Source organism: Argopecten irradians, chromosome 10, assembly GCF_041381155.1.
Source record: "Argopecten irradians isolate NY chromosome 10, Ai_NY, whole genome shotgun sequence".
In the NCBI taxonomy this organism is placed as follows: domain Eukaryota; kingdom Metazoa; phylum Mollusca; class Bivalvia; order Pectinida; family Pectinidae; genus Argopecten; species Argopecten irradians.
The window spans coordinates 11030767-11046663 of NC_091143.1; the positions used below are offsets into that span (position 1 = coordinate 11030767).

At 34.2% G+C, this 15897-nt stretch overlaps 1 protein-coding gene across 1 annotated transcript in view; it reads left to right on the forward strand.

Moving 5' to 3' along the window:
• LOC138332724 (neuropeptide receptor 15-like) overlaps positions 1–12203 on the forward strand; it is a 35359-nt gene extending 23156 nt beyond the window's left edge. The window contains exon 3 of the mRNA XM_069280711.1: positions 11049–12203. Within this exon, the coding sequence (XP_069136812.1) occupies positions 11049–11760 (712 nt within the window). The 3' untranslated portion in view covers positions 11761–12203. The remainder of the gene's footprint in view (positions 1–11048) is intronic.
• The last annotated feature ends 3694 nt before the right edge of the window (positions 12204–15897 follow it).

Genomic DNA, 15897 nt, shown 5'->3' on the forward strand with positions numbered 1-15897 from the left:
GTGACTTTTCCTCCTTTGCTGTACTTTTTTACTCGATTATTTTGATTTATTGCCTTGAAAGTGTATACTTACGAGTCTGTCCAATTAACCGTCCTAGCATATTATGATCATCTGAGATTAACCCCGATGAAAAAATAAACAGAGTGAAAATCCTCGCCATAGCAAGCTCTACAGCCCTTCGCCTAAGTTAATCCATGATTTATGACCATACAATAATATGATAATTACAAAATGTATATCTATTATATACTTTATCTGTGATCTTGAGGGAAAAATTTGTGATGTTCGATAACTGAAAGGTTTAACCTGTAATCTGGTATGACTACCAGGAGCCTCGATGTCATGTGCTGTAAATTACCGTAAATATGACATTAATGTCATCAAGCCATATCCTAATGATAAAGGTTGTGATTTATTGGTATCCAGTGTAACGTCGTATTCACTGCTTTAACGCATCATAACAAGTCTTACCAGTGCTAAGAGATATACCCAACAATAAAGACCAGTGATATAGATTCAGAAGTGCATGAGTACCTATAGTTTATGGTTAACAATGAGTAAAGCGTTGTCTAGCACATCTTTAAAAACCCCAACAAATTTGTGCCGTAGATCGAAATTTCACTCGTAAAGTGGGTATCTCCACAACATCCATTAATTATATATTAATATGTATAACAGGTCGTCTGTCAAATTGCTTCTTTTGTTTACATTATACAGTAAACCAGCGATTTTTTTGCGGTGGCTTAATGTCGCTTTTTGTTCCTAACGATTTCTAAATGATGACGTAATTTCGCGTTTTTGTACCTAACGACTTTTAACTGTGACGTAATTTCGCATTTAGTGAACCTTACGACTTTTTCACGGTTACTTAATTTCGCGTTTTTTGTACCTAACGACTATTTTGCTATGGCGTAATTTCGAGTAATTGTGCTTTTTGCGATTTTCGCGGTTACCTAAAGTTGCGTTTTTTCACTACTAATTAATGTTCCGATTTAAACTTATTTGGTTCCATTGTGTGTATGTCTGAAACATTTTTAGGCCGGTCGATTTTCCCGATCCCTAATCACCTGTAAAACGCATGCATTTACAGCAGTATCTTATCATGTAAATTTGAATAATATTCTAAAGCACACAGATGTTTGTTATAACTAATGTACTCAAACGTACCTGTACTAACAGACCCTCATTCAACTGGTTCTAAACAACATGTACATTGAATTCACCAAAACCTCGTTTTCTTATGCATAGCCTGACATAATTAATTAATCCAGACATAACTTTATACTTTATAATCTTATAAGCAATTCAAAGCTTTGCTCTCTATAGACTAGTGCTTGATATAAAATTACTCAAATGCTCGTATGATGCATATAGAAATTACTCGAGAAAATCGCTTTCAATTATAACAAACACATGCACGATTTGCTCTCTAAAATAGCATTTTGTATTTTGGAGTATTTTTGGAGTGTTGTGCAATCAAATCCATCCGGACGCCTAATTCCCTTGAATATACATATAAAAAATACTATGCTCTCTGAAAAAGTGCGATTAACCTGTTCCATAATCAAGTTTTTTTTAAGCGTTTTGCTCTCTAAAATAGCCGTACGACTTTCGAAAGGGCACATTGATTTGTTGATGTTTTTGAATAATTGATCACAGTCATTGACACGTTTAGAATGCACGCCGTATTTGCCAACCAGATAATATCAGTCAGTCGGTATCAGTCTATCTGTATCAGACAGGTGTTTGATTAATTAGCCATACAGATAAGTGGGGTCTTTCAAGTGGTCAATTAGACTTCCGTAAACAGGGACATCAAAGTATACAAACAACCTTTCACAGATTCTGACGGGTATTTAAGGGCAAGGTGTGAAAGGAAAAAAACCAGTGCTGATGCATAATTTATAAAATTATCGCAAAACACAATTAAAATGTTTCTTATATTCTCAATTCCTGTAAACAGTTGATAAAGTAGTTCAGGATGTTTAAAAGATGTTTTTCACTTGCATGTATTTATTCCACTTTTATTGCCATTAGAACTTGGTTGAAAACTTTAATGCATGTACTACAGTACAGCTAACACGTATAAATAAAGAATGATACTCCCTGAGTCTAGCTGTCGGAATAGTACATGTATAAAGCATTATTCTGTAGGTAATACACATATAAAAATACATCAACCCGTCCTCCGCCTTGGTTGGTTAATTATACTAACATCCTATCAACAGTCAGACTTATTTAATTAATGAGTGTCTCCTGTGTAGGCAAAGGGCTGCACGCATGTACTAAGACGTTGTTTCTAAAGCTAGACGGCACACCCAATGCTTACATATTATATTCTCAATGTAATCATTTTTTCCTGCCTTCTCTAAGCGGTTCGTCATCAACGATATTCCAAGAAATCAAACCCTCTTAGGCCACAATACAGCTAAAAAGTAAACATATTAAAACTCGATGCAAATCTAAGATAGTTAAAGAAAGCATACTAAAAGTTAAGGAATTGTATTTTTGTTTATGATTGCTCGAGATCATTATGCTATATGAACTACGATTAAGATGAATTACGTTACTTTCTGAAGTTTTGAATCAAAGGACCTGCATCGCTCATTTAAAAAAAGCACGGGTTTGACGTTTTGGATTGCAATACACATTGGATAAACATCTCGATTTGCATGGAAACGATACCTGGCTATAGTATTGTATAAGGAACAACCTAAATAATTTTACACAGACCACAGTGTTAAAGTTTGTCAAACTTTGTAATGTATAATTAAAACAAAGGAATATTAGTTAGCTATTGTGTTATATAATAAAAGTATAGGTTCTCATATAACACTAGATGGGAAAAAAAGGCTGGGTCCTTCAGCTCAAACTCCAACCAGGGTAGCACATTTTGCACTTAAAATCCTAAAATTATAATGTTTTCATCTATTCATTCTCAAAATTGATATTTTAAACCTAAATCTCAATCTGAATTTCCAAATTCATATCGTGGTTATCTAGGAATAATTACCAGTTAGAAAATAATTTTATTTTGAATATCATTATTAGCCAGCAAATCAGCGGTCGAGTTAAAATTTTATTCTGGAATCAATCTTGTATGCACAGAGGCCATTTCGAAGGCCTTTTTTAATTTCGTTGGTTGTTCCCTAAAATTTCCTTAGTTTCGCGTATACAATAATTCGCGTTTTCTTTATTTTCGCAACTACATGCTCTCTTGAGAAACTCGCGAAATATCGCGAAAACGACATTGTTTACAGTATATATCTATTGCGGACATGCCCACAATAAAGACCATACTCACAGCTTATAGGGTGTCTGTATAGACAAATTAGACATATACATGTATGAACATCACCAGTCTGCCGCTGCTGTAGGTAAAGATCTAGAATTACACATTAAAACGTATTGATTATTGCCATTGACAGTCTATCAAATGTCAGGATAATTAAAGAGGGCACTGAAAAATGAATTTCCAATGAACATACCCATATCTCAATGCACGGAATAGATTAGTCCTCCGTCCGGATAACTCAATGTTCACAATGATATCGCGCCTCACGCTATTGAGCTCTTATTGGATTATCTGCGGAACATGGGTTGAGTGTAACTGATTTCAAACGTCTTCGATTTATTTCCATCATGTAATCAATTTTCTATTCATCCAACCGACCTTTACTCTATTTTACAAACACGATAGCCTATAATGTGGAATATTAAGGAATATTCCATGCTATGCTTCTCGGTAGCCACCATCGAAAAGGGATTCTAGGAGAAGAGATTATACTGTTTATGTTTCATTCGGTTGAAGAAACCGGACGAGCAAGAGAAACTGACAGATTTTTCATACATAGAATATATTTCGCGGATCTTCAGTGTATCAAACACCCAAAACGATAGAAACAGGATTATAACTAACTACGACGTACTTGTTGTTTGTCGCAGTTCGGGATGGAATTTTCAGTATTTGTCTCCCTGTTTTCTGTTATTGGCAAGCGTTCCGTGTCCTTGAATCAGAAAACTGTCTTATTTGAATTTTTAGACATGATATCTCAACAAAAATGAAGAGTTAATGGATTAAGGCGATTTCTAAACTCGTGGTTTGAAACGATAAGAATGAATTAGACTCATATCTAGACAGATTATGTTCGATTGAGTTACAACATAATCAAAGCGTTGCTGTCAACATGAACAATCGAAGATTTTCTTTCAAAAGGGAACATGGAATATTTGTCTTTTCTCTCTCTCATGATATGTATTAGTCTATATTTGGTTTAATACCGCATGTAACGAACAATTCGACAATAAATGAAGATGTTAATTAATTGCTCGGCTGTATGTTTTATATTAATCATCATTAAATTAAAAAAAATGACACCAAGTGTAGCATACTATGATTTGAACGTATGATATATAATAATGTACAAAAATGTATATTGTACCACCAAAATATATAGATATGCTATCTCCTGACTTACTGCTAAACTAAGCACACATATCAATTTGATATCAAAATAAAATGTGCCCTTTAATGCGTTTTGTGGTGCAGAATAGCAATCAGATAATCAGGAACACGGCGAACTTTCTGTACCGGTGTTGTCGGTATGGCATCAATAGACTAATTTAAATTGGTAACCCTCTTGTTTCTCTGTCGGATCGCGTTAATAAGACCTTAATAAGAGGTTTATCTTTCTTAGGGGTCGTCGCCGTCATTATAGATTTCACGTTCATGCGACACCAGCCTGATCTCCACAACAAGTACAGTGATCAGTGATATAGTAACAGTTTAGACCTTAGGGTGACACAGTTTCACCACATCTCGGGCAATTATTTTCAGACTTATAAATAAAGATAATGCACCTTTAATGAGGCTTGATACATGATGTAAAACATTTGCGAGGGACATTTGTACTCCAACATAAACTCTATGAGAACTGAAAGCTATTTCTTTGTTCATAAACTAGTCTTTTTCTGGCTTCAATGCTTATACCATTTACACGTTTCCATGCTATATATATAGTTTTCTTTACATAGCTAATTTAACTTGATTGCGTAATTAGGAAAAAAAAATGAAAAGTAAGATGGTTTACAGTATCATGAAATATTTACCATCTTGTTCCAATGTAGCTATATCTCGCGACTTATCTGTAATTAAGATAATTTATTAATATAATTTATATATCGTCATATAAGGAGGTAAGTCAGATCGCTGTATCAATTATCCTAGCCATGCTTCGTGTGTCACTAGATAGGAAAACGAATATCGATCCCTACCGACAAGAGTCCATGAGTGTTAAATTTACAAAAGTACATAAATGTAGCAAATGCAACATAAACTATCAGATAGCAACAAACATCCGAACTATGCCAATTCATTTAATTCACATTTGATAAAGACTACTGTCTTTATGTTAAAAAAGCACAATGTATTTAATTTTGTCTGATACGATATGTGCTAATAAAAAGTTATAAAAACTGATATTTAGGCTGATATTCTCTTACACTGGCCTACACTGAAAGAAGTGTGTTAAAATTGTACCTACATGTACTGCCTTCTTTTCCATGACCACGACCGACGACTTAATAATCTTGGATCTTTTTTTCCTCTTTTTTTCCTGAGTTTTTCTCTTCATACCTTCTGCTTTGACACCGCCTAAATTCTAACCATCAGTTGAGCACTCTCTGGTCGAGTATATAAAAGTCGTAATTTCTTTTTCTGATTGAGGCTAAGCATTTAGGTAGTGGGACGACTGATTAGTCCGTTGCCAATACAATGTGACCAGATGGGTTGTGCTGTTCTGTGTCTTTGACAGCCTGCTTCATTGAGATAACACTATAAAAATGTCAAGAGTTCCACTTACCGCAGCCTCCCAAAACAAACCGACAGTCAAACACATCGCATTCATGGAATACACATGTAGCATTCACGATTTTTACAAAACAGTGTTTTAACCTTACACGAGTAAGACATTTGATATTTTAGTCAACAATATTTTTAATGGATTTGGATTCGTTGACTTCTTGTCCTGTCAGGTAGGTGCAGCAAAATGTATTTGATTCCACTAACTCAGAACGAATTTGAATCCACTGACTCATATGCCTTTCTCAACATAAACTGAAAAATATCAGCACGTTCTAAAAGTTCACAATGCCATCATCAGTATGATTGTTTTAGACGGGAACAATAAGTTGATCAGAATAGGAATGTAAACACATTGCTAAAGAGAAAAGCATCAATTACAGAAAAAATGTGTTTGAAACTGATATATGATCCTAATGCCTACATAACTTTGAAAGAAAGTGATAGATTAGCTCATGAAGTAAATCTACAAGCCAAATATTCAGCTGTTCTTAATATCCGCTGGCCAGATTCCTCTGGCACGACCACTAGACCAAAGAGCCTCTTGTTATATGATATTATGCCCTTATTTGTTAGAATGTCTGCAACTAGTGTCAAAACCAGAGGAAACTAGCATTAATAACCTTCAATATACCACCAAATAACAAGTCGTCCAATTTAATCATAGGTACAGATATCGTGTAATCAGTATATTCTCTCATACCTTGGGAATCCCAAACAATAAACTCATGTCATCTAAGGCTTCCAACATAGCTTCTGATGCCTCGTGAACGGAACTGCTTTGAACGATTCTCATAATTTGTTCTCATAATTAAAGTTTAATTTTACTATATAGAACAACGGGATTTGTGTTAAAAATGTATTACATTCCTGTTCTGGATGGAGAATTTACTTGCAGGCATAGTTTTTTGTGAAATTATTTCAAAACGGCGGAATGATAAAAGTGCAGATTTTAAAATAAATCCGTTGAGAAAAAAGATACTCTTTCGCATGGTGATAAGAAAGATATGGATATTCTTTTTTCGGGATTACAAAATGTTGTAAAACACAGGGCAAACCTTGGGCTTTAGAACATGCATCATCCACGACAATTGCACGAGACAAAGGGTTTACGTTAAATGTCTAATCCAATAAAACTCGTATTAAATGCATTGTCCGAAATGGTAATCTTTTATCTCCTAACTATCCATGTTTCCCAATAGAAAAATCATATAATAAATTCCATAACAGTTGGTGATCGTTTATTTGTGTACACCTTAGAGCGTAAACACCAATATCGGCGCTCGTTGGTCAACTCCAACCTCTCTTGACGCCAATGGCTTTCAACTTCGGACTTTTCGTGGCGCATTTTCTATCACCGTATTCGACCCAATAAGAGCCATGGGCTTTAAAAATTGAAACAAATGAGAAGTTGTTAATAAGGCGAAATTATTGCAAATCTATACAGTTAGATTTGTTCTTTATTTATGCTTGAGCAATTGAAATCGGGGCCTAAGAATGTATAAAAACATGGGCGCTTATTCGGTCGAATAAGGTAAATCACATTCACAACAAGTACACGTAGTTTATTATTTAAAGTACAAACATCTCTATTAAAATACCATATGACAGAGCATTCGTTCGATATATAGTTTGTAATTTATGTGAATACAGATGAAAAACAACTAATCATCACGTTTTAAAATAATTTTAAATCTATGGAATAAATATGTTCGTTTCCCAAAGAGTGAAAATTGACTTATACAAGTTTGATAAACATCATACACAACCGTCACCTGTTGGGAAATCTTAATTTCCCCCCAAAAATGATATTTACATGCAATATGCGAATCGGTTCATGAAACACACGGTCGTTATTGCATAGATAAAACTTGATTGTTCACATGCGTATTTCCGTTTGAAACTTCATAGGAAATTCAGAATCAAGTTATTTTATGTATTTTTTTAATTTTTTTTTCTGAATTGATATTTTTGAGTCGTTACTTATAGACCGTAAAGCTGCCGAAAATGTTTTTCAGAAATCCAAAGGCTATTGGAAATCATGTCTTCCTTGTGTTCTCTGATAATTTGTGATTTTGGTCTGTCCGTAACCAAAGTATGTCAGGTCGTACGAGCATGTATCCTATGGTGTATATTGCACAGTGTCATCCATGCCGTTGAGCAGACGACTGTATTAAATTTACCATGTGCTATCATAGAGCATTGAACCAAGGTGTGGACATATCTAACACATGCGAGATAAAACACAACAGCGAAATTCAATTTCACAATTAAAGTCGTCTGTATGTTACATATGTCTGGATCATGGTTTAACGAGCATCTATATCAGTATAGGTTTATCATGAAAACTGGACTTATTACAGTCATGTATCAGATTGACACGAAATATTGTATAGCAGATGTCATGGTTATAGGCATCCCCAACTCATTTCTGTATAGGATGCTTTCTATACTGGAATCTGGTAAACATATCTTGCATATGTAGAAACTAATAAATAATGTTAACCGATTACTTTTGAATACACTAGCGCAATGACCATTAGTGGTTCATATATTAACAACATACTTAGTAATGAATTCATTCCGTCTTAATTTAGCACAACAATGCCTGCTCGGAGAGCGCTAAAACAAAATTACCACCACATTAAAATCACCGCTGAAATGTGTACATTTACAGTATGCATTACACAAGTTTGTACATCCTAAATCATGTTTTCCTGTTGGAATTCAATACTGTAAATCAACTTTTTTCGCGTGGGATTTATTTTCACATATCTCACAGGTGATCAAAATTTAAAAAAAATGCCGCGAAAAGAAATTCAACTCCAAGTGTAATACAGCGTCTTAATTATAATTCGTTAAACCTGTTCGCCGTTTAGATGACGTTGGGTATGGAACGCTAAGATAAGTCATCACGAAAATAATTTAGTTTACAGTAAGTGTGTACCTTCCCCCTAATGTTTGTAACCTAATTTCCGTCTTTTAACCCAAGTAGAAGAAACAAAGTAGTTATTGATTGAAATCATCAAATGAAACGTTCAATGCTACACGATATGCCAAACCATTTCTGCGAAATCTCTCTGTTAACAACAAGCATACAATGCATGCAATACAATCCTATGATAACGTTTTCCAATTGGTGAACGTACTCTTGGATGACAGACACCATTATTTTTAATTTCATTTACCAATCCACCTACAGACAATTTGTTTCAATCTATAGATATACCCCAAGGGTCTTATAATCTCCGTATTAAGAGTTCAGCATAACCCGATTATACTGTATAGCGCGGGCAATGAAAAACCTTAAGGTAGAAAACATTGAATTTCTTTGATACACTAAAATACAATATACGGAACAGTACTATTCAGACTATAAATTAATAAACAGTGTGAACATTTAAATAAATACGGTTACACAGTAATGGTATTATATCAGAGAAGATTACATCAGCATACGATAAAATAATAAAATGGTATATGGTAAAGAATATTTTTGCCTGCCACACATTTATATGCAAAATGACAAAACTAGAAACTTTGAACTGAAAAAAAACACTCCGCCGTAGACAGTACACCAGAAGAAAACTACTGTTGGAAAAAAATTCAGAAACGTTTATCCAGAAAGTAAAGGATAGATGCACAGAATATATCCTTCTACACTCGATAAGGTCCTAATTGACCTTATCGTAGTTTCTTATCTCATATCTCAGTCACGTGACAAATATGTTTGTCCAGTCTCTGAACCTTATATTGACAGAAGTATTGCCGGTCCAACTCATGAATATAGCGTGACATTTATGAAGCACAAAAGAAGCCTCTATGAAATACCAATACCGTCATGGTTTACAATGGCTTGATTAGAATGATACCTAGACTTATATACGTCATAAGTGGCAATGACCGCATGACTGGAATACAAATCGAGAGTTAAAAGAAACGCGTGGTTGTGTCAAAGACACAGTGTAGAGTTGAGATTCCGGATACGAAAACATTTCTACAGTTTATGACCAGAGGGAAGGACTCATTAAGTTCATGAACGGGTTAGAGGATTATAGATTCGAAGCATTGTCAATACAAAACAAGTTTATTCCTTTGTGGTTTTTTGACATAAGTATCCGTAATGCCAAGGTCGATCAGATGTTCTTTTGCAATGATTTATTTTAAAACAAATCGTCTTAGAGGTTGAATTTTAATGAAATCGTTAACACGAAGTGTCATTGTTTAAACGAAACATAAATGTACTTTTGTTCAATATTTTACTGACATATGACTCAGTCATTCTAAATTAATTTCACGAGGGATACATTTCAACCCCGCCGTCAGTATAGAGTTTGTCTGCCAGAAAAAAGAGAAATGGGCATTTGATATTATTGATAGCGACTTGCGCATCCCACTGTTGTTGAACACTAAAGACCAATTTCTGAAATAAATTTGTTTGTAATTGATAAAATCTTTGACTGTCCAGTACACGACATTGCCAGCTCTGACTAGTCTAACTATATTATGCCATTTCCAGTTTCTAACCACATACCGCAGAGCTAGTCATTTTCGCAGATAAAGAAATTCGCGATTTTAAACTTAATGGTGACAATTAATTTAGGGAATAAAACTTTGGCGGTCATACATCCAGGCTATTTATAATTCATTCATCAACCATTATTGCATGACCCAATTCTTTGCGAATGTAATAGTATTCCGCGAAACCTAGAAAAGATAAACTTCTATATAACTATACTTGCATCATCATAGTGTTTGACTGCCAGTGTAATCAAATTCAATATACTGTATAACATGGAATAATCATGGGGACTTTCTTTCGTGGGTTGGAGCTTTCAACTGATTTTGTGGTATGAAATATTCGTAGTTCCCGATAGAACAATGGTAACAATATTATGTATAATATGCTTCGTTGTTTGTATGTTCATTGTTCCATAGCAACCGCGGAAATTTTGACACAACGAGCATTTCATATAATACATTAATGCATCAGATAGTAAGCCTTATATCCGGTGATTTCACCCATATGATATTTTTTGCTTATGTCACTCGTCTCGAAATTTTAAATTTTTCTCAGAATCGTTTAATAGCATTTCATTTATTATTCTATATGTATCAAAGCCTTCGGATATACAATGTACATTATTAGTATTCTCGGTATTAATCAAGTGTATGTTTTATGTTGTAGGTTTGTTGCCATTGTCCATCCCATCAAGGCACAGATCTTATGTAATAGACGTAAGAATGCCATAGCTGTCCTCCTAGTGTGGATCATCTCGCTAGTCTGTGGGTTACCAACTGCCATGTACAACCAGGTTATACCACCGGGCTACTGCCAGATAGTCTTCCCGAATCACATCCGAGATATACAGATTTTCAAGTTCACGGAATTTGCTCTGTTTTATTTCGTTCCTGTTTGCATACAAACAACTCTATACGCAGTCATCGGTAAAAGTCTATACGCCAGTACAGATGAGTTAAGTACCAAGTTCCACATGAGGAAGGAAAATAACTGTAAAACAGACCGCGCTGCAGAAACGATAAAGGCGCGTAAGGGTGTGGTAAAGATGCTGGTCGCCAGTGTGATGGTGTACATTGTGTGTTATGCTGCTCCTCAGGTGCTCACGTTTTATAACACGTTTGCTGACCGGCCCTTTCACATGACCTGGTCTTTTGCAGTTTTTACTACAGTTGTGGCGAATATTAACTCGGCAGCCAATCCGGTGCTATACAGCATATTTAGTCAAAATTTTCGACGGAACTTCAAAAAATGTTTATTTTGTTTATGCTTACGCAACCAACGTAAGGAATATATCAGAGCAAGATTTGACTCATTTGAATCGCGTGGATTATCGAGAAAGGTCAGCACCACCACTAAAACAACAATTTCAAGGCTATGATGTGTTCGACGACGGCCATGTTTGATTAGATAAATTTGTATTTCAATTGCTTTCACGTCATTGTTGTAAAGTCACACAAAACTATGATGCATGTTCTGTGTTCCTGAACTTCTTTTGCATTCCATGAATCTTGCTTCTGCGACGCGTCGTCATGGTGACCATTAAATTGGTCATTTATCATAATATAAAAAATATCGCTCGATCATTATACTTTCTGAGTTTCTGCAACCCGGGTGTTGAGATAAGCCAATGCTTTGTAAATTATATGTATATATACATATAAATAATACCTCGACATTGTTATATCTATCAATAAAACAAAACAATGAAAAATAATTCAGTTTTACACCGATACGACTTCATATCAGCGCATATCCTGTTGTAATATCTAGAAATGTATGTGTAAATGTTTTGTGAAGAATTAAAGAGAAAGCACGAATGTTCTTAAGATTTTTCATATATTTATCTATATTCTATCATACAGTGCAGTTTTTATTACAGTATCATATTTTACGGCATTTCCATCTTCAAGAAAGAGAATTATATTTACCAAATGTATTTTTGTATTTCTTTAATGTCTCCATTAATCCTGATCCATAGACTGACTAAGTAATTATTATAAAAAGGAAATAAATATGAATCATAACTACTTACATAATGTATATATAACCTCAATTATAACCTGGATTATGAGGTACATGTTTTATTTCAAATCTGGAAAAATGAAAAAATATGAAAATGTAATAAATTTTATACGTTTTCATTCTAAATCCAACTTTCTGATTGGCAGAGACTTTTTCTTCATACTACTATAATTATTTTGTATTTGTTTTCATAATAAATCAAACTCTCTGATTGGCGGATTCTTTTTCTTCATATACTATGAAGAAAAAAAGCATAATGGCGCAAAAATCCGGATTCACACAGTTTGCAAACAAATTTTCTTTCATACTTCTATGAAGTTAAAAAATAGTAACATCAATGCTAAATGAAATAAGTTTTTTGCAAACTTTTGTTAGAATCCGCTACGCCCAAAAAATTCTTTCATACCTCGTTGAAGATAAAGTAAAAGTGGCATCAACACCTACATGAATCATAACCACGTAAATGTTGCGTAATATAGATATCGTCACTGATTTGGGTTTTGAAGTACATGTATTTTATGTCTCATCATTATGTAGGTTCAACTTATTTCAAATCTGGCATAATTGGCATATTTCATGCGTTTCAATGATAATGTTTTCTTTTTCTTTTTTTAATATTTACGTCTTGCAAGTAAGACATATCGTAGTTATAATTATCTATCAATGGATTGCTAGTATATAAGTTGTAATCATGAACTCGATAATACATACTACTACAGTTTACAGTATTAAAATCGCTACGGAACGGATATGCGAGATAGGGAACACAGACATCTATACCATCGACAGATGTAACAGCTGCATTACAAAAGGGGAAAAAAAACTTTCACATGTGGTATGTACAGTATAAAAGTTCTTTAATTTCTATATGATGAAGGCACATCGTTCGAAAGACAAATTATATTGTATTTGATATATCTAATATATTGGGGGGAAACTCTGATAAAAAAGGTAAAATTGTCAACATGTTTGCTTGGTGGCAATAGTCGTATCAAAATTCCTTATACAGAAAATATGATGATATCAACACTTGAAAATTTTAGTTAATATTAATTGAACAACAAAGATGTAACCTCAACATAGTTTACTTAAAAATAGTTTGACAAGAAAATATTTTAGAAATGAGTTCCCTTCGGCGCTAGCAAAGGCAAAGGATGAATTTTTCTATCTATCTTATATGTATTAATACATAGTGATATATCATTTGACCGTGTTTGCATTAAGTTTGTATTTGTTGCAACCACACCCATAGTCTACTCGCTTAGCCCATGCCTTGTCACTATGACTATGTGTGTCTTGACAAGTGGCAGGTGCCTTTTAAATAACAATGGTTTTGTTTATACCGTTGAAATTAATACTTTGATCCATTCGTAGTCTGCTGCCCTTCTTATGGCTTCGTTAAAATACAATGTCTTAATCTTTAAACGACTTCAGTTTGACATAATCTGCATGTCTATATCGATACGGGGTCTGTGATGATAGACATTGTATCACCAATCAATATTTTCTTCACGCGATTTTGCACATTAAGAAGGATATGGCCAACAAGGCAAAAGGTGATGCTTAGAGATGGAATTCAAAATGATGTGTAATTTTAACCTAGTGGAATTGATGACAATGACAGCGGAAAGTTCAATAACCCGAACATTGAGACTGCATTGCTACACTAGCGTCAGGTTATCATAATGAGAATATCAAAGAACGACCATTACGTTACGACTGACAGAGTATGGTTCCATCATTATGTTTACCGCAGTGGACAAAACATTTCCGTCTGTTTTATCTAGCCCTAGGCCATATTGTTCGTTCTAGTTTCTATGGTATGTACTATCTCTTGAAAAGAGTATTGCATATTTTACCGACGTTCATTGATTGCAGACATCAAATAGAATATTCAATGATTTTATCTTAATTTGGAGTTGTGTTGCATATGTGATTGAACAAAGAACCAGCCAGAGTCATGTAAGGACGTTTTAGATATTGAACTTAAGTAACTGCGATTAAACTTTATTTAATTCATGTTAAAGACTTTAATGCACGAACGAACTAGATGATATTCTGTATTTGTTTATTACACAGTTATCTGTCCATGCCAAAATGTATTAGTTGTGACGTCATCAGTTTACGAGCGTAACGCCATATACAGTGTCGTGCCAAAAGCCTTTTTATGACGCGTCGTCGGTAATTATTTCCTAGCGATTCAAAAATTGGTTCTAGAATCGGAGCTCTTTTGTGTTGTGCAAGATGAAATGCGGAGGTTATCTCCAATATCTGGCAAATTCGCGTGGGCTTTTTCTTTTAGTTCTGTAGCAGATATCAACAATAATGATGGACGGTTCACCGGGAATTGACATTGGCTGAAAAGGAACAAGTGGTACGATTGAAAGAAGGCGGTAGGAAAATTGTAGATATTGCCAAAATTGTAGAATTTCTCATTGTACCATCAGTAAGTTTTTAAAGAATTTTTAAAGAAAGAGAAAGTGTTGAAAATAAGCAGCGAAGCGGGCGGCCCAGATTCACAAGTGAACAGGAGGAACCACAACTTTTTTCGAAAAGTAAAACATGATCGTCGGCTAACATTGACGAATTGATCTACACAATTCAATTCTTTTACTCGTGTTTAAGTTTCAAAACGTACTGTACAGAGAAAAGGATTTGAGTCTCTTATTCGTAAAATAATGACGTCACAATTGATACCTATCCCCAAGAGAGGTAACTCTATCATATGCAAAGACAGAATAGTTTACTCGTGATTTTTTCCTACTATCAAACAGAGCATTTAATGCGTCTTAAAAGTAATATAAAATGTTGTAATGGTCAAAGGCGATCGTACAAATCACCAGACATTGTATACCAACAGCAAGGATGATATATGGAATATCAAATTATAAGTAACCATGGTAACGGTCGAAGGAGATGATAATAGTCTCGGGATTTCCGTAGGCGTAACATAAGGTCAAAATGAAAATATAAGCTTCATGCTGTTTAACTGATGAAATGAGATTAGTATATACAATGTAACTACATATACACTGGACTACGAAATAGCTTATTTTTGTAACAAATTGACAGATTCGTCCTTCTAACTATACGAAAAGTTTCCTTTAGCCATTTACCTCCATTTTGTTAAGCTTACGACAGAAAATTTGATTTATATATTAGTCATTTCATATTCATTAGCTTTCCAATAAAAATTATTGCTTTAATAACACTGTCCTATATATGGTTATTTGTTTTTGTATTATTCCATGCACTCAGTTTCCCCCGTTTGCTTAAGCGTTAACTATCTTTTCATGGAATTAAGGTTCTGTATAGATGCCAGAATCTTCAAAATGCGCATTATTTAATAATTGTTTGTGAATGTTTGGCATCTAAATTAACCATATATGCCATAAAAGATGCCTATTTCTTTCATGTGTATATTGATACATATAAATAACTCATATCAGAGTTATTGCATTAATGTGATGAGGTCTGACCAAGAAATTCGTTT